This window comes from Xyrauchen texanus, chromosome 32 (genome assembly GCF_025860055.1).
Source record: "Xyrauchen texanus isolate HMW12.3.18 chromosome 32, RBS_HiC_50CHRs, whole genome shotgun sequence".
In the NCBI taxonomy this organism is placed as follows: domain Eukaryota; kingdom Metazoa; phylum Chordata; class Actinopteri; order Cypriniformes; family Catostomidae; genus Xyrauchen; species Xyrauchen texanus.
In genome coordinates, this window is record NC_068307.1 from 17,745,549 (window position 1) to 17,765,905 (window position 20,357).

At 38.3% G+C, this 20,357-nt stretch overlaps 1 protein-coding gene across 2 annotated transcripts; it reads left to right on the forward strand.

Annotated features, from left to right (window-relative positions):
* The first annotated feature begins 371 nt into the window (after positions 1-371).
* Positions 372-16,106, forward strand: LOC127625832 (mediator of RNA polymerase II transcription subunit 16-like). Of its 2 annotated transcripts, none has more exons than XM_052101235.1 (15): positions 372-515; positions 700-849; positions 1,084-1,191; positions 2,331-2,500; positions 2,582-3,013; positions 3,557-3,662; positions 5,227-5,382; positions 5,475-5,692; positions 5,781-5,987; positions 6,204-6,414; positions 10,915-11,048; positions 11,311-11,503; positions 11,620-11,833; positions 11,936-12,019; positions 15,188-16,106. In XM_052101235.1, exons 2-15 carry the CDS (start codon positions 708-710, stop codon positions 15,315-15,317), a joined length of 2,505 nt encoding a protein of 834 aa, XP_051957195.1. In that variant the 5' UTR covers positions 372-515; positions 700-707; the 3' UTR covers positions 15,318-16,106. The 2 variants fall into 2 exon arrangements, with proteins under 2 accessions (XP_051957195.1, XP_051957194.1); XM_052101234.1 differs by having other exon boundaries at positions 378-592.
* Positions 16,107-20,357: the final 4,251 nt, after the last annotated feature.

Sequence of the window (20,357 nt, forward strand, 5' to 3'; positions counted from 1 at the left end):
TAATTTTATTTTATGGGCCTCTTTTTCCATGTAATGAAAAAGACTGGCAATAATAAAAGCACCATAAAAGTATCATGTGGTCCAAACAACTTGTTCAAATCTTTATTTTATTTGCTGGAACATATTTTTAATTCCAAACATTTACTTTTATTTTATTTTTTGTAGTATATATATATATATAACAACCACATTTTTATATATATATATATATATATATATATATATATATATATATATATATATATATATATATATATATATATATATATATATAATAAATAAATAAATAAATACATTTAAAAAAAAACTGTAATCGTCCTCCAGTCCAGTTGGGAGCGGCAGGTTGTAGTATAGTTTTACCAGCAAAGAATCGACGAGCAAAGATACTCAGGAAACTGCTTGTTTTCTAGTGTAGATAATATGTTTATAGATCAAAAAGATTTCGGAATGCCAAGCGATTTCTGTATTAAGCTGCATCATCATCATCATCATCATCATCATCATCATAAATTAAGGTGCACGTAGGTTTTAAGATTGTTTTCTTTTTTCATACTCTAGTTGGCTGTCGAAGATTTTGTACATTGGACAATTGGTGATTCTTTACACAATTAAATATACATATATATATATATATATATATATGTTATACAGAGAATATATATATTGTAAACACAACATTGCTGTTACTCTTCACTTAAGTAAATTATATGATGGAGATCGCGTATGTTTGCGATTGGGATAAGAGACCTAAAAGCAACCACTGTCCATCAACCCCTCTGGTGTGCGCATGGTCATGCAGAAACCTCATCGCCTTCACAACTGATCCGAAAAACGAGGAGGATGACAAAGGTAAGAAAATCTGCCCTAGATCTAGCTGAGAGTTATAAATGTCAGATGATGAGCTTGAATTAAATAAAAAATACACTGTTAACTGTACTCAGTTATATCCAGCATACCCATAGCTGCATGTACAGTATGTGATTAACTACATTATTTTTCAAAACATAATCACAAGTGTAAAAAGTCGTTACTATAAAAGACCATCTCTAACTAACAAACTGTGAACCATTTTCTCTGCCGCAGATCTCAATCATATGATACACATCATTGACACTGACCATCCCTGGGATGTGTACTCTATCAACTCTGGTCATACTGAAGTCATTTCATGCCTGGAGTGGGACCAGTCAGGTCAGTCGTCATGATTAAATGAATAGTTCATCCAATCCTGTTGTCATTTACTCACTGTCGTGTTGTTCCGAAAAACATGTATTTCCTGACCTGACTTAATTTGTTCTTCCATGGAACAGAAAAGGAGATTTTTTTGAAAAATGTTCACTCTGTTATTTTTTCTTTGCATGGCGAAATTCCGCGGGAGAAATATCGTAATTTGCACGAGAATCTGCGCAATCGTTAATTTCGCATGATGGACATTTCGTTGGCGAAGAATTTCCCCTTTGCGTGGAGTTCAAGTTTGACAGGCGAATTCGCTGTGTTGACCAATAGGAAATTGCTTAGTTTGGCAGTGACCTCTGTGTGTGTGGTGCTTCGTACACCGCTACACTGAATATTCACAACAGAAAACAATATCATTTTAGCAGAACATATATTATTATTTTTTTTTTTACTTAACTCTTCCAGATTATAAAGTGCAACATTAAAAATAGGCTGCTTGGAAATTAGTTTTTGCGGGTTTCACATGCACTCAACATCCACGCACCTTACCTAACCCTTTCCCTAACCGTTAGTGGAAGTGACGCCCTCTTTTGGAGTTGGCACAACTCCATTTAGAAGTAACCATGCCCCCTTCTGGAGTAACCCTGCCCCCATTTGGAGATCTCTGGCCTGCAGCAATTCGCAGATTTACAGTTCAGGTTTACAGCATACCTTGACCAGGGGCTGTCAAGCATAAACAACAAAAAAGCACCATGAAAGTTGTCGATATTCAGAATTCCGGAGCAGAAGGTAATCCATTAATAATGCCTGAAATTCCTTAAATGTCTTATGTATGGCTTCAGAAGACTTGGGATGTACAGCACAAATCGTATGGACTACTTTTATGGTGCTTTTTTGAGTTTATAGTGACCAGAGATTGTCTGCTTTCATTGTATGGAAATTCTTACAAATTTCTCCTTTTCCTATGTTCCGTGGAAGAGAGTAAGTCGTACAGGTTTGGAACGACATGAGGGTTAGTAAATAGTGACAGATTGTTTTTTTCTGTTTGTTTTTTGTTTTTTTTTATATGGGATAACATGTTTTTAAATCTGCAAGTTCTATATCTAGTGATCACCTTTTATTAATCTGAGTGTGTGTGTGGTGTGTTGGCCCAGGTTCGAGGCTGCTATCTGCTGATGGTGATGGTCAGATCAAGTGTTGGGGGATGACAGAGCACCTGGTGAACAGCTGGGAGTGCTCACAGACCAGTTATATTGATGGAGACCCGATCATAGCCCTCTCCTGGTTACACAATGGAGTCAAACTCGCTTTGCATGTGGAAAAGGCAAGAAAATCTCCTTGCTAGCTCAAAACACAGTTCACCCTATATTTAATCACTAACACTCTTATCTTTGTTGTTGTACAGTCTGGCTCTACAAACTTTGGAGAGAAGTTTTCCCGAGTCAAGTTCTCTCCCTCTCTTACGCTATTTGGTGGGAAGCCCATGGAGGGTTGGTTAGCGGTGACGGTGAGTGGGCTGGTCACAGTTTCGTTGTTGAAACCCAACGGTACTCTGCTGATGGCCAGCGAGAGCCTGTGCAGGCTGAGGGGTCGGGTGGGCCTCGCTGACATTGCCTTCACGGGGGGCGGGAACATAGTTGTGGCGGCCACAGATGGCAGCAGCTCGTCTCCAGTGCAGTTCTACAAAGTGTGCGTAAGCGTGGTGAATGAAAAATGCCGTATTGACACTGAGCTACTGCCCTCACTATTCATGCGATGCACCACCGACCCGGTCAGGAGGGACAAGTATCCTGCCGTCACACACCTTAAATTCCTCACACGAGAAAACTCTGAACAGGTGAGACAATAGATGTGAGGCACACTTTCATAAGCTCTTTTTCTTTCGAAGATCTAAAAAGAAAGTCCATCTTTCATACAGTATATTATAATACTGTGATGCTTAAATTCTAGCAGTGAAAACTATTGATTTTAATTTTAAGTGTGTTTTATTAAAGGTGCATTCAGTAATATTTCTGTTCATATTGCGCTGACTCCTAGCAAAGTAGATGCGTTATCACGGGGTTGGGGGGGGTTGTTGCCAATTACAGGGCATTATCAAGATAAAGGGAGTAATATTCAGCTGGTCATATCACCACGCATTGTTAAAAAAAGCTGTTCATTTCTTTCGGTTTAGAAGTAAAGCAATTACTAATAAAATCACTGAGTGCAAATGTATTTATATTTAGACAAAATAGTATAGATTTATAGGTATAGGTTATCATTCATAACATGAAACTAATTATCAGCTTTTGGTATTTGTCAAATGTAAATATCGGTGCATCCCTAATTCCATGCAATAATCTTTGTGTGCAATTTATTTTACCATATCATGTTTCTGAAGGTACTGCTCTGTGCGTCCAGTCAGATGGGCAGCATTGTAGAGTGCTGGTCTCTGCGGAAGGAAGGTCTCCCCGTCAATAATATCTTCCAGCATCGATCACCTGTGGGTAGGTTACATCCATCCTAATGTAGAAAGAAATCTCAGTTTTAAAGCTTTTTAATGGTACAGTTCATCCAAAAATAAAAATTCAATCATTGTTCACCCACCATAATGTTGCTCCAAGCTTGTATGACTTACTGTCTTCCATGGTACAGAAAAGGAGACATTTGGAGAGATTTTACATGGCTTTTTGCCATATAATGAAAGTGAAGGGGGACTCTGGACTGTCTAGTTCCACAAAGTACATAAACCTAACACTATAAAACCACTGTAAAATAAATGTATAAGACTTGTGCACTATATTCCACATTTTCTGAAGCCATACAAACACTTTGTGTGATGAACGGTACAAAATGTAAGTTGTTCACTTGCAAATGAAATCATTAAAGAGGTCATGGCGTACTCTCTTTTTAAATTTTTTTTTTTTTATGTATATATATCTAATCTTCCCTAAACTTTTTTTCTCAAAAAAAAGTTATATTTGATCATTTTCAACCCTGTCTCTGGCCCCCTGTCTGAAATGCTCTGTTTTGCCTAAGCGCCTCCTTTAAACTTTGATGTAAACGGCCACTGTTCTGATTGGCTAACATCGTGCAGCCCCTTTAAATACAGCCATATTTGAAACTCAGTCGGAAGAGAATGAACAAAGACGAGTGTTTACACATAACACACATCCAACACATTGCATCCAAATATATTAAACTGTTCACTCAAGCACAGCAACACCATCAAACAGTCATGACATTTGAAATATTATATATAATATGATACGGTTTTGCAATCAGGTCAAATAGTGTTTTTAACTGCCCCATCCTTCAATAACAGTTCTTTGCAAAGCTTGAATCATGTTATGACTGGTTCACAAACAATCCACGCTGATATGAGCCAAAAACAATGCACATACATAGTCTAAATCACGGTGAATGTGCACACATACAGTATTTTCGCACATTTCACTGAGTCGCACATTGCTGGAAAAGCATCAAAACACTCAAGGATGTCCATCTAATGCATATTTTTATACACCAACAGTTAAAAAAAAACACAGATGGGCGCAAGAACGCGTCCAGGGAAAATTGTATTCCTCATAACATGACCCATGTTCAGCACACAAATCAAATATGCTTCTACAGCGCAGGATCATCATTAACCATATTTGTTTTGGGCACTACAATTGGGATTTGATCAAGGAGATTAACTTAAATTCCAGGTCTGTTCATCACACAAAGTGATCATATGGCATAAGAATACTTGTGCCCAAGCAATATAGTGCACAAGTCATATTGACCACTTTTACAGATTTTTTTATTTTATTTGTCCTTTCTGGTGCTTGGCAGCCTCAAGTCACCATTCACTTTCATTTAATGGCTAAAAGCTGTGTGAAGGTTATTCTCATTTTGAGTTCCATGGCAGAAAGAAAGTCAAACAAGTTAGGAGCGACATTAGGGTGAGTATATAATGACTGGATTTTCATTTTTGGGTGAATTGTTCCCTTAATGCTGCAATTAGACTGATTTGTATGACATTATCAGAAGATAAATATTTCTTGCTATTTTTCCTGCCAATTTCAGTGGGTGAAAAGCAGCCAATGATTCTAAAGTGGCGGATACTCTCCGCAACCAATGATCTGGATCGTGTGTCTGCTGTTGCTCTGCCTAAACTGCCCATCTCCATCTCTAACACTGATCTCAAAGTCGCCTCGGACACCAAGTTCTTCCCAGGCCTTGGTATGACATTTTAACCTGTGCTTGCTCTTAAAAGCCCTTTTAAAGTAGCTAGTTTATAGGTGATAAATATTTTGTTTGTTAACTGTCCACAGGTCTTGCTCTGGCATTCCATGACGGCAGCATTCAGATTCTTCACCGTCTTTCCCTGCACACAATGGGAGTGTTCTATGGTTCCTCTGGTTCCTCTCAGCGGGTCGGGGAGGAACCCGCTATTAAACGACAGAGAGTGGGTGGCCTGACACTGCACTTCAAAGCCCTTCAGTTCTCCTGGACCTCTCTGGCTCTGGTGGGCGTGGACAATCATGGCAGGGTATGGAGGCATGACATCCACCCATGACAGAGAAATAACCCCAATCTTAAATGTGATCTGATGTTTTCCTCTTCTCCTTTGACCTTAGCTGCACATGCTCCGAGTGTCCCCATCAATGGGGCAAATGCTGGACATGAACACTCAGCTGCGCCACCTGCTGTTTCTGCTGGAGTACTGCATGGTGACAGGATATGACTGGTGGGATGTGTTGCTGCACGCACAGCCTAACATGGTGCATAGCCTGCTGGAGAAGCTTCATGAGGAGTATATGAGACAGAACCAGGCACTGCAGCAGGTATAACTGTCCTGACTGATCTTCACACCACAACAAATTACATTGAATAATTCAGTGCCTATTATATATGGTGTATATAAATATATGATGCTATATTATTTCTTTCATTTTTAAATATTCTCAATCGAGTTAGTAGGTGGCATACTGTGTTGATTTGTATTGGGATACTTTGACTCTTGAGATTCATTTTTCTTTTTTTTCTTGGTTATGATTTAGGTTCTGTCAACTCGTATAGTAGCAGTGAAGGCATCTCTATGTAAGCTGTCATCTGCCACTGCAGCGAGAGCTTGTGACTTCCATGCTAAACTGCTGCTCATTGCCATCAGCTCCACACTGAAATCTCTGCTTCGACCTCATGTTCTCAACACACCTGAAAAAAGTCCTGGAGACAGACTGGCAGAGATCTGTGCAAAAAACACAGACACTGGTAATGACCTGCCACCCAAATACAATTTCAGAGCCACTTGCGTTACCCAATACAACTTTATGGATATAATGAACCCATTTACACCTGGTATAAAAATGCATTTCAGGTGATCCAATCACAAGCCGACAACACAAAATACAGGTGTAAAGAAGTCCAATACATATTGTGATCGGATCACAAAAACCCATATATGGAGGTAATCAAAAACACATTTGACTAAATTAGGGGTGGGGGAAAATATTGATTCAGCGGTGCATCGTGATTCTCCAACCATTCAGAAGTTTAAACCGCTGCAGCACAGTTGTGCGCACCAGAGACAGAATGAGATGCTAGGAGCAAATTTGCACTTTAGACACACATACACTGAAGCCAAGCGCACAAACATGACTGTTTGCAGACTAGGTGCATCAACCACATGACCATTCATGCCCAAATGAAACCACAATCCCGAAATTCATTCACAGACCCACGTACATAGCAACAAGAAAGTTTATCTGTGATAAAACACCAACAGACAAAATAAAACACAGGCTTGTGCCCTTTTTTGCTCTGATTTGCACAGAATTAAAAAAACAAAAACAGCTGAGAATAATAATGAGACAACGGTTCAGGAGACGTGGGTGATGTTTTATTACATTTTTGCCTCCTGCTTCCTAATGCCTTTCTTTCCTCTTGCGCTCTCTCCATTTTGTTGGCTGCTGCTCATTGCCAGTCCCTCGCTCGTCTGGACAGTGCGCTCACCTGACGACTCTGGTTTAAAATCCATCATAGCAATGGGGTCATGTGATCTGAGACTTCTAGTCAGCACATACAAGATGCTTAATACATTTCTTAAACAACAACCCACTATTTAAACCATTTTACCATCACTTGAGCTGGTGAGGATAGGCGAAGCTGACATCCGCACTTTCACAGAAGCAGATATCTCATCCTGAACTGGTTAGAGTTAAAAATATAAATGAAAAGTTTTGCATAGATGTATTTTAATTAATAATTAAATACTATTAAATAACAATGATTAAAATAATATTCTGGGTTTAATATACACTCACCTAAAGGATTATTAGGAACACCTGTTCAATTTCTCATTAATGCAATTATCTAATCAACCAATCACATGGCAGTTGCTTCAATGCATTTAGGGGTGTGGTTCTGGTCAAGACAATCTCCTGAACTCCAAACTGAATGTCAGAATGGGAAAGAAAGGTGATTTAAGCAATTTTGAGCGTGGCATGTTTGTTGGTGCCAGACGGGCCGGTCTGAGTATTTCACAATCTGCTCAGTTACTGGGATTTTCACGCACAACCATTTCTAGGGTTTACAAAGAATGGTGTGAAAAGGAAAAACATCCAGTATCGCGGCAGTCCTGTGGGCTGAAAATGCCTTGTTGATGCTAGAGGTCAGAGGAGAATGGGCCGACTGGTTCAAGCTGATAGAAGAGCAACTTTGCCTGAAATAACCACTGCGTTACAACCGAGGTATGCAGCAAAGCATTTGTGAAGCCACAACATGCACAACCTTGAGGCGGATGGGCTACAACAGCAGAAGACCCCACCGGGTACCACTCATCTCCACTACAAATAGGAAAAAGAGGCTACAATTTGCAAGAGCTCACCAAAATTGGACAGTTGAAGACTGGAAAAATGTTGCCTGGTCTGATGAGTCTCGATTTCTGTTGAGACATTCAGATGGTAGAGTCAGAATTTGGCGTAAACAGAATGAGAACATGGATCCATCATGCCTTGTTACCACTGTGCAGGCTGGTGGTGGTGGTGTAATGGTGTGGGGGATGTTTTCTTGGCACACTTTAGGCCCCTTAGTGCCAATTGGGCATCGTTTAAATGCCACGGCCTACCTGAGCATTGTTTCTGACCATGTCCATCCCTTTATGGCCACCATGTACCCATCCTCTGATGGCTACTTCCAGCAGGATAATGCACCATGTCACAAAGCTCAAATCATTTCAAATTGGTTTCTTGAACATGACAATGAGTTCACTGTACTAAAATGGCCCCCACAGTCACCAGATCTCAACCCAATAGAGCATCTTTGGGATGTGGTGGAACGGGAGCTTCGTGCCCTGGATGTGCATCCCACAAATCTCCAACTGCAAGATGCTATCCTATCAATATGGGCCAACATTTCTAAAGAATGGTTTCAGCACCTTGTTGAATCAATGCCACGTAGAATTAAGGCAGTTCTGAAGGCGAAAGGGTGAGTGTAAGTTGAGCTAAATCGACAGCATTTGTGGTGTAATGTTGATTACCACAAAAAACCTAAAAAGTTTCGTCCCTCCTTTTCTTTAAAAAAAGGAAAAATTGAGGTTACAGTGAGGCATTTGCAGTGAAAGCGAATGGTGCCAATTTTTGGATGGTTTAAAAAAAACTGTAAAGCTTAGAATTTTATAAAAGTACTTGCATTAATTCTTCTGTCAAAACTTTAAAGTTATTTAAATTGTCATTTGTGAAGATGTTTTAGGGTTTGTTGACATTATATTATCATGGAACACAGAAGTACACAGAAAAGGTTAGTTAACAATTTTATCAAATTTTATCTTGTGGCTATAATTTTGAAATAGTGAGTATTTTACTGTTTCAGCCCTATTCACTTCTATTTCTGGTGCCTCACTGGAACCTTTTTTGAAATAAATATTTTGTGGTAATCAATATTATGCCACAAATACTGTCAGTTGAGCTTAACTTGTATTGAACCCAAAATACTTCTTTAAAATTACTTTAAAAGTAATAAAAAAAAAGTATTTAATAGTACTATTTAGAATGTTTTGATAGAAACAGTATTTATTTTCTTGTGCTTTTAAGATATTTTTTATAAGGTTCTAAAGTAAGAAAATGAAAACTGTTGATTATATTCTAAACTATAGAACTGTCAATTTAATTTTATGGATATTCCATGTTTTGTTCACAGCTCACTCATACTGAATGTAAAGGGCCAGCTAATGTTTTTGCAAACCGTTAAATGAAAAGATTAAGTTGGAGGACAAGATGCATTGTAATGCATTGAGAATCGTGTTGTAATTGAATCGTTATTCTTTTAATTGTAATCTTATCGAATTGTGAGTCTAGTGAAGATTGACACCACTAGACGACACTGCATTTGAGGTCACACTTACCTGTCAATCACCCACTGTCCTAAAACAAAAGACTTTTAAACTTTGCCGGTTAGAAGTGGCTTTAAAAGTAAAAAGCGCATATACACCGATCAGCCACAACATTAAAACCACCTGCCTAATATTGTATAGGTCCCCCTCATGCTGCCAAAACAGCGCAAACCTGCATCTCATCCGCCACTTGCCTTATCAACAAGGCCCGGTACCCACCCTGACACTCTCCACACTCCACATCTGGCTCTACATGCCACTCTACTTACTCTGCTGCTCTTTTATTTTTATTCTTACTTTTAATATATACTGTGTGGACATATTTATATTGCTTATATTTTAATACTTGTTGTTTTATATTTAGAGAATGTGTGACACGCGCCTACAACACCAAAACAAATTCCTTGTATGTGTAAAAAACATACTTGGCAATAAAGCTTTTTCTGATTCTGATTCTCAGAATACAATTGTACAGAGCGGTTATCTGAGTTACTGTAGACTTTATCAGTTCGAACCAGTCTGGCCATTCTCTGTTGACCTCTCCCATCAACAAGGTGTTTCCATCAGCAGAACTACCCCGCACTGGATGTTTTTTGTTTCTGGCACCATTCTGAGTAAATTCTAGAGATTGTTGTGTGTGAAAATCCCAGGAGATCAGCAGATACTCGAACCAGTCCATCGGGCACCAACAATCATGCCACAGTCCAAATCACTGAGATCACATATTTTCCCCCATTCTGATGGTTGATGTGAACATTAACTGAAGCTCCTGACCTGTATCTGCATGAGTTTATGCATTGCACTGCTGCCACATAATTGGCTGATTAGATAATCGCATGGATGATTGTTGGTGCCAGACAGTCTGGTTCAAGTATTTCTGTAACTGATGATGTCCAGGGATTTTCACACACAACAGTCTCTAGAATTACTCAGAATGGTGCCAAAAACAAAACAAAATCCAGTGAGCGGCAGTTCTGCAGATGGAAACGCCTTTTTGATGAGAGAGGTCAACAGAGAATGGCCAGACTGGTTTGAATCGACAAAGTCTATGGTAACTCGGATATCTGCTCTGTACAATTGTGGTGAGAAGAATATCATCTCAGAATGCTATTCTGAGATGTGGGTTGGCGCTGTTTTGGCGGTACGATGTTTTAATGTTGTAGCTGATCGGTGTACGTATACACGCACAAGACCCTGGAACTCAAATAATTCTGCTTGAAATATCACATCTGAGCTTAGATAAAAAATCAAGTGTATCTGGGAGAGGAAAAAAAAATGCTTATTCGCACATTAAGTATTTTAACATCTAAATTACAGGCTTCACCTTCCATCCATCTTATTTTTGTTACTAATGAAGATTTCTGACCTGTTGCTGTGTTCAGACATTGATAAGGTGATGATAAATCTGAAGACGGAGGAGTTTGTGCTGGACGGTCCTCCACTCCAGTCACTCCAGCAGCTCATTCAGTGGGTGGGAGACTTTGTACTTTACCTGCTGGCCAACCTGCCCAACCAGGTGAGTCAACAGAACTACCTTTATCAACAGTAATGAATCTGATTTTGTGCAGATTTTAGATTTCATCATATTTTGTGCCTGAATATCTCTTAAAATGTAAATGTGTATCTTTTGAAATGTGTTCAGTTTACTGAATATATGTCATTAGCAATGTATCATGTGATAATGTATTCATTTGGCTGAAATACAGAATGAGCCGTATTTGCTGCTTAGTTTTGAATACCAGATCTGAAAGGCACAATATGTTTTCTCTGTTTTGCAGGGCTCCATTGTGCGTCCAGGGTTTGGGTTCCTCCGGGATGGTGCATCCCTGGGCATGCTCAGAGAGATGCTGGTAATGATCCGTATTTGGGGCCTGCTGAAGCCCGGTTGCCTGCCCACCTACACGGCCACATCTGACAACCAGGACAGCATGTCTCTGTTGTTCCGTCTGCTCACCAAACTCTGGCTCTGCTGTGAGTCTGACCCTCTGTCAATGTGTTCACCAACACTTTAATGAAAAAATGTCATTCTGCAAATAAAATTTTAAAAAAAAACATAGTCTTGTTTATGGTTTTCTTTTTGCTGGCAGCTCGAGATGACAGTCACCCACAGGATCCAGACGAGACATTGATTGATGAGTGCTGTTTGCTGCCCAGTCAGCTCCTGGTACCCAGCATGGACTGGCTGCCAATCAATGACGGAGTTATCACAAAGATCCAGAGCAAACAGCCGCTCAGACTGCAGTTCGGCAAACTGTACTCCCTGTCTGGGGTCAATCCCAATGCACAGGTGGAGGTGTTCAGGTGAGAAATGTTTATATCAGTTACACTTTTCATCAGTTCATCAGTCGCTTATTTGACACTGATCAAAAGACATTATTTCTGTTTGATTTATCTTTGTTACAGAAATCCAGCATCTCAGAGGATGGACCATCTGCGGTGCTTACATCTGGGTATATCTCCAACAGAGGACAGCAAAGCCTGCACCAGGTACATATGCTATCCTTCACTTCAAGGAACGAGCTTCAAAGTGTTCCTTCAATTCATGTTTTATTTTTTGTAAAGCAGATTAGTTTGGCAAGCCTTAAAAATCTGTTAAAAAATTCCCATAAATATTTATATTGACAGTTTCAATACTTCAAAATCATCTTATTATGATGTATAAAATATGTAATACTTGAATGCAAATTTTTTCTTCTCAAATTGTATTATCAGCTTAACAATCTGAGCAAGAATTTCAGATTCTTTTTTTTTTTTTTTGGTATTTGTGATCCATGTTATATCAGTATGATTTAAGAATGATCCAAAGGTTGTCTAGTGTGCTTCAATGGAAGCAAGAAAATCTGACCTTTTGTGCAAAGGATGTAGAATGGACAATGACACAAATTTGCTTACATTTTGATTTGTGACCTAGGAAATGGTGCAGAATCATAAAAGAATAATTCACCCAAAAATGAGAAAATAATTTACTTATCCTCATGCCATCCCAGATATGTATGAATTTGTTCTGCTTAACACAACATTTTTTTAGAAAAAACTAATTCAGGTCTGTAGGTCTATACAATGCAAATGAATGGTGGCCAGAACTGTGCGAGTCCAAAAAATAATATTAAGGAAGCATAAAAGTAATCCATATGAATCCAGTAGTAAAATCAATATCTTCATGTGTTATATGACAAGTGTGGGTAAGAAAGTTATACAGATCAATATTTAAGTCCTTTTTTAGTATAAATCTCCACTTAATTTCACGTTCTTCTTTTCTTTTTGGAAATTTGCATTCTTCATGCATATTACCACCTAGTAGGCAGGGAGGAGAATTTATAGTATATCTTTATCTATTTCTCACCCACTCATATCATATAACTTCTGAAGACATAGATTTAACCACTGGAGTCGTGTGGATTAATGTTATGCTGCCTTTATATGCTTTTTGGACCTTCAAAGTTCTGGCCACCATTCACTTGCATTGTATGGACCTACAGAGCTGAGATATTTTTCCAAAAATCTTCATTTGTGTTCAGCAAAATAAAGAAAGTCCTACACATCTGCGATGGCATGAGGGGTGAGTAGATGATGAGAGAATTTTCATTTTGGGGTGAACTGTCCCTTTAAATATTTCTTCTTAATTTTAAATCATATAATGTTTATTTTTATTATGATTTTTTTTTTTACCCCACTGTATTTTGTTTTATTACTTGCTATTTTCTCTTCTGAAATATACTGGAAAATATGTGGCTGGGAATGAAGAAAACATTGACCATAGTTTAAAGTGGGAAAAATTGACAGGTTGCTCATATCAGTGCTACAGGCCTCATGGTATTTCTTTGGTGCATGCATTTGGCCTGCAACGCTTTTATCTCCACATTCAACACTAACTACGTTTCCATCCAAGGAGTTTTTGCTAAAAAAGTTTTAGCGTATCAAAATAAAGCTGATGGAAATACTAATTGACGTGTCGACATAATATTTTTCCTTTTAACTGTAGCGCAAAAACTCGATAATTTGAATGTCGCGAAAAAACTTTTTGACGAGAAAATTGCCATTAACGCAAAAATGTTGTGTCTCATGACAGAATTTACCCCAATTGTTAGCCTGTGTTAATCATGACGACAAGGTATATATATATCCTTGAAAGCCAAGTTATTGTATATGATTATGGATTGATCTTAACGGCATATAGATCCGATGCTGCAAACATGATACTCCAGGATTGCCAACACAAATATCTCGTATCATGCACATCGACAAGTGCACAGAGAACAAGTGAATGGCCACTGTTTGTGATTTAATTAAATTATTTTCCACACCATTCAAAATAATAGACGGCAGTCATGGAATTAGCCCACAATACAAAAAAACATATAATTTCTGTGCGCAATACACAATACTAGGAGAAAAGATCAGTGTGCTGTTTTTGAACAATAACATATATCCCAATTCTATACAATTATTGTTTAGTTTACTTTTCAAAAAATGCCAGCAAAATTCCCTGTATAAAATTAAATAAATTACCAAATGAAAAAAGCATTAAATTAAAAAAATATATTGCCAAAATATTTTTATTTTTATACCTATAAATGCCTTTTCATTACACAAACTTAAATTAGCTATACCCTGTTCTGTAGACAAAAAAAGTTGGCTGAATGACATTCTCAGAATGTTCTACTTTTTACAAAGTAGAGTTCACTTACAGAAAACGAGCTTTTGAACATATTAAAACATTTAAATATTTTAAATCTAACCCTCTTTACCTCGGATCGCATTTGTTGAGCTTCTTCAGAAAATGTACAGTAAATTGCATTATGATGCTAAAATTTATTTTAGATGATTATCAAGTTCAGTTGGGCGTTAAAAGTTGCTGGAGAAATATGTGGGACATAAAGTTGTGATGGCAATGCAGAGATCAGATGATTGTTCAAAATAGCCTACTGAATATCAGGAATGTATCTTATGTAAACCCTGATATTACACCACATCTGTTTTTGTTTATTAGCTATGCAAACATCATATACACATCGATGGATGGTTCTTAAGTTCGAAAGTTTCTCCCACTACTTGATGCAGGTTGCCAGCTTAAAAGGGGCCATGACGATTTGCATACGGGTCAGAACCGGAGGTAACCTGTGATAGGGCAACATCAGGACCAATATTACAGTCCTATCAGAAGGGCAACTGCTCCCTTTTGATTGCAATTTCTCCTCTTCTGATTGCTTTTATTTGTGAAATTAAAATGACTGTAAGCTGACAAATTTCAATGATTGTCTCAATAATCTCCCTATTTTACCAAAATTTCAAAGGAAAAAAAATTAGGGACCTCTGGGAGGCGAATTAGTGATAAACACACATTTCTGTATGGAAACAGCTTAAGGGAAGATTTTATTTGCGATAAACAAAAACATATGCAACAAAGAGTTTTTTAGGCATGACGTCATCACGCACATCATTTTTTTAATGAAAGGCCATTTGAATGGTAACAGGCAGAAGACGGCAAATTTCTTTTGCAAAGAAAATGTACGCATTTTCACTTTGTCGAAAACAAAATAGCGCAAAAAAGTGGATGGAAACTTGTCTACTGACAGCTGTACTGAGACTGTGCCTTCACAAACCCTACATTTGTCTACACTGCTCAATGAGCTCATGTCTCTCGTTACTGTTTAGGTGTGGCTGTGTCACCATGCTGAGATCTCCAAACAAAACCAATGCCATGAGACAGTGGGAGCAGCGCTGGATCAAGAATTGTCTGTGTGGAGGTCTCTGGAGAAGAATCCCCTCCAAACTATCACGATAACCGCACTGTCAGGAACCTAAGACCTGGGGAAATGTTAAAGCTGCAAACAACTTTTTGATCTGTACAATGAATGTTGAGGCCAACTTCACCTGACAACTTTTATTTTCTCTAAAATAAATAAGTCTTACAGGTTCTCTCTGTTTTCACCAAGCCCCAGAAATGAAAATTGTCATCATTCACTCACCCTCAAGTTGTTCCTAATCCAAATGACTCTTCCATGGAACACAATAGTACATGTTGCATGCATTATATCTCAGTCACCATTCACTTTTAATTAAAGATTTTTTCTGTACAAATGAACGTGAATTGTGACTGAAGCTAACATTCGGCCTAACATCTCCTTTTGTGTTCCACAGAAAATGTTAAATCATGTGGATTTGCAATAACATGAGGGTGAGTGAATGATGACAGGATCTTCATTTTCGGGCGAACTATCCCTTTAAAAAGACAGTGGGCTGTTTTATTTTTTTGTCTGTTGGAGAGAGTGAATAAAGACATTTTGTGCTGTTGTAAATATGAACTATTTTCTTTTGTAATCTTGTAGTGTAATAAACATTTTTCTAAATGTGTTTCTGTTATAACTGCTTTGTGTGTAATATTGATGCAAAATGCTTCTATAGATTGTATGTGATTCCAGAATAGGTTGTCACTGTCACCTGACAGCCATGGGAGGTGCTAAACTTTACACACTTGACCCTGTTATGAATCCATCACTCTTCTTCAGTGTCAGCATCACATATTGCATCAGTAGTTGATGCAACAGTTGCCAAACTATAATAATGAAGTATAATCAAGACAAAGCTGCGCAGTTTGTTTCTGTGTGAGTGTATGAACACAATGATCAGTGGTGGAATTGTCTGTGATTCCAGGGGCACCAGGTGAAATCTTGCCTAGGGCAGCAAATTGGCCAGGGCCGGCCCTGATCAAGTCTAAAGTGACCTAGCAATTTAACTTAAGATCCAGACCTCTGTAGTCTAATAAATAATTGAGAGTGACATGTGGCTAGCTTTATGAAAAACTGATAGCCAGTGAAAAGGGTACTTGGCATACTTTAAACTGCACATTTACTGGTCCATCATGCTTGTAGTTTAATAGACAAGTACCTGTCCAGTGTATTGAGGTGACATGCGTGAATATAAACATATGAGTGGTGTTTGTATGACTGCATTTCTTGAAGCTGTTGAAGGATGTATCCTCAGGAATCAATGGAAAATCAAGAGGAAAATTGTATTTCCAGCCTCTGTACTTTGGCTCTGATTGAAGAGGTCATCACGACACAGAGTGCTCAGCAGTGATCTGACTTAGCGGGTATCTCTCCAGGCTTTCCAATGGCAGCGGCTTGCTGTGGGTCTACACTTCAAACCATCAAAGCAAACTGAGCTAGTTCCCATTTTCAGACTATTTGGGAGATCCGAGGGTAAGCAAAGGAATGAGAGAAGTCCAATCTCAGAGTCATGGTGGATTACATGAACTGATCAAATTAGATGTGTATAATCACATTATGGGCTCAGATGAACTGGGATTAATGTAAAGGTGGTTTCTTTATTGATTAATTCTGATGAGCATTAAATGGATGGCATATATGAAACCGGTTTGTTTCTTTTCTATTTCATATGAATACTGATAGCATTTGGGGCATATATTGATTACCACAAAATTAAATTTCGACTCGTCCCTCCTTATCTTAAAAAAAGAATAAAAGTCAAGGTTACAGCAAGATTAAATGAAATGATATTTAAATGATATTAAATAAATGCACTTACAATGAAAGTGGGGTATAAAGGCAGAAATCTGAAGCATATCATTTTAGAAAAGCACTTGCATTCATTGGTTACCGGCATGGGAACAAAGTTGAAAATTATCATGTTCACAAGCATATTGTTTACGATTAGTAGCTGTACTTTTGAAACAATAAGCTTCTTTCAACATTTTACGAATTGGCCCAATTCATTTTCATTGTACACTCACTGAGCACTTTATTAGGAACACCTGTACACCTACTTATTCATGCAATTATCTAATCACCAATTATGTGGCAGCAGTGCAATGCATAAATTCAAGCATATACAAGTCAAGAGCTTGAGTTAATGTTCACATCAACGATCAGAATGGGGAAAATTTTGATCTCAGTGATTGGAGTATTTCTTTAAAGCAACACTATGTAACTTTTTTTTGATAAAGGGTAACTAAACCCTAAACCAACTTTTTTTAGTTAATGATCTGTAAGCATGGGGCTTTATTAGTACTGGTCATTGATTCAAGTAATTTTTTGACATTTGTGTATAAAGTGTTTTAATTCTACAATATATGGTGTAAAAACATCTGAGTGCTGCCCTCTTCAGGTTGAACGATGGCTACTGCAGTTGAATTTTCCTATTGGCTGTTGCGGTACTTCGTGACGTAAGCGGTGACAGCTGACGTAAGCAGGTTCCAGCTCACCACGCCAGATTCATGTACATGTCGTCTTGCGACCGTGTGAGGAATAATAATAACATAGAGTCTGACAGCAGCTGTCAATTAATTAGAGTCTCAGGTGCCCCCGCTCAGCCCGCTCTCGGTTCGTTCCCTCTATCCCGCCGGGGTCTGCCCACTTTTCCTGCATTTTCAAATATTTCTAGTGGGTGGAGTCAGACTCTGAGCAGGTGTTTAGTTACCCTTTAAAAAACACCACAATTTTGTTAATGAGAGAGTGCAACAAAAATCCATCTTCCAAACTACGTCTTTACCCAAATAAATTTGTATAAACCTATAATAATTATTTATATTTTAGAGCTGTCGGGACGGATTTAGCAGGAAATTGCATTAATACGACATTCGCCCGTGCGTGCTGACGCCATATCCGTACAGAGAGAAAAGCATGAAGCTGAAAGTTTGTTGTCACAACGAACGAAAAAACTGACCATGGATAGTTCAATACAGCAAACCTTCCAGGAATGACCGGTTGTAAAAACAAAGAAATCTCGAACAGAGGTGCAGTCTACAAGCAAAAAGAGTAAGCAACAGTGTCAGTAATAAAACCTGAATCAACATCGGCTTGACTTTTCAGTGGTGGCGAAAACTCTGAGATTTAAAGGTGACCCAGAGATGTTTTTTTTTTTACTCCGGTAAGATATTTTATTAATATGGTTTATGTATAGTTGTGTAATCACACACACGCACACAAATATATATGTTTGTGTAGTGAAATACCAAAATTATACTGTAATCGGTGCAGAACTTTTCACTTGTTAGCACACGTGTGTATTTTTCTTTACAATGGCAATAATTTACATAAATAATTATTTTAGTCCTAGGCTTGCGAGGACATGTGAGTCTTGAAATGATATTGACCACTGGTTGGTAACAATGATAATCTATAAATTAGTTACTACCGTGGTCTATTTTGACCAGAATATCCTGCAGTTATAAAAACTTTTATAAAAACTTTTTCCGGATATACACTTGTGGCCAAAATTTTGAATAATGTGCAGATTTTGCTGTTTCGGAAGAAAATTGTTACTTTAAGTCACCAAAGTAGCATTCAACTGATCAGAAATTATAGACAGGACATGACTGATGTCATCACATTCCAGCAGCCATCACTCCAACACCTTATCCTTGAGTAATCATGCAAAATTGCTAGTTTGGTACTAAAAAATCACTTGCCATTATATCAAACACAGCTGTAAGCTATTTGGTTCATTAAATGAAGCTTAGAATTGTCTTTGTGTTTGTTTTTGAGTTGCCACAATATGCAATACACTGGCATGTCTTAAGGTTAATATTAGGTAAAATTGGCAAATAAATTAACAGCTTTCTCTAGAAACTCATTCCTTGTTTTGAGGAATGAAGGGTATACAATGATTGAAATTGCCAAAAAACTGAAGATTTCATACAAGGGTGTACACTTCAGTCTTCAAAGACAAAGGACAACTGGCTCTAACAAGGACTGAAAGAGATGTGGAAGGCCTGATGTACAACTAAACAATAAGTACATCAGAGTCTCTAGTTTGAGAAATGTCCTCAGCTGACAGATTCATTGAATTCTACCCACTCAACACCAGTTTCATGTACAACAGTAAAGAGAAGCTCAAAGGTGCAGGGCTTATGGGAAGAATTGCAAAGAAAAGATGACTTTTGAAACAGAAAATTAGAGTGGGCAAAAAACAGACATTGGACAACAGATAATTGGAAAAGAGTGTTATGGATCTAAACCCCATTGAGCTTTTGTGGGATCAGCTAAACTGTAAGGTGCGTGAGAAGTGTCAAACAAGACAGCCACATCTATGGCAAGTGCTACAGGAAGTGTGGGGTGAAATGTCACCTGAGTATCTGGACAAACTGACAGCTAGAATGCCAAGGATCTGCAAAGCTATCATTGCTGCTCATGCAGGATTTTTTATGAGAACTCTTTGAAATAGTTTATGAAGTTCTCAATTTTTTATTATAACAGTACTTTTTCACATTATTAATGTCCTGACTATACATTGTGATCAGTTGAATGTCACTTTGGTGAATAAACGTACCAAACCTTTTACTTTCTTTCTTTATTTGACCATTTGCTCTGATATGTCCTGTATCCGTGTGTACACCGGTGTCTCAAACCACGTTCATCTGCGCAGAGGAACAGAGCCAAAGCACAATTTACATTATCACCAAGAGAGAGGTTAGTGAAGAGTGGACAGACTGATTCAAGCTGACATAAAGGCTGCAAACTCACACTCATACACCAATGGTGGCAGAGTTGCCATGAAGGCGCTAGCCTGCCATTGGGAGCAACTTGGGTTTCAGTGTCTTGCCCAAGGACACTTCAGCATGTGGAGTCATGAGGGCTGGGAATTGAACCACCAACCCTGCGAATGGCAGCCAACCCGCTCTACCACATGAGCCACAGCCGCCTAAGTAGGGAATCTCAATGTAGTAATCAGTGGGTGTTTCCAAACCGCGATGGAAGTTTCTAAACTATCCAATGAAAGTAGGGAATCTCAATGTAGTAATCATTGAGATTCCCTTTTTAGGCTTTATTTTAAATTTGGAGGAGGAATAAGGGTGAAATCCGCA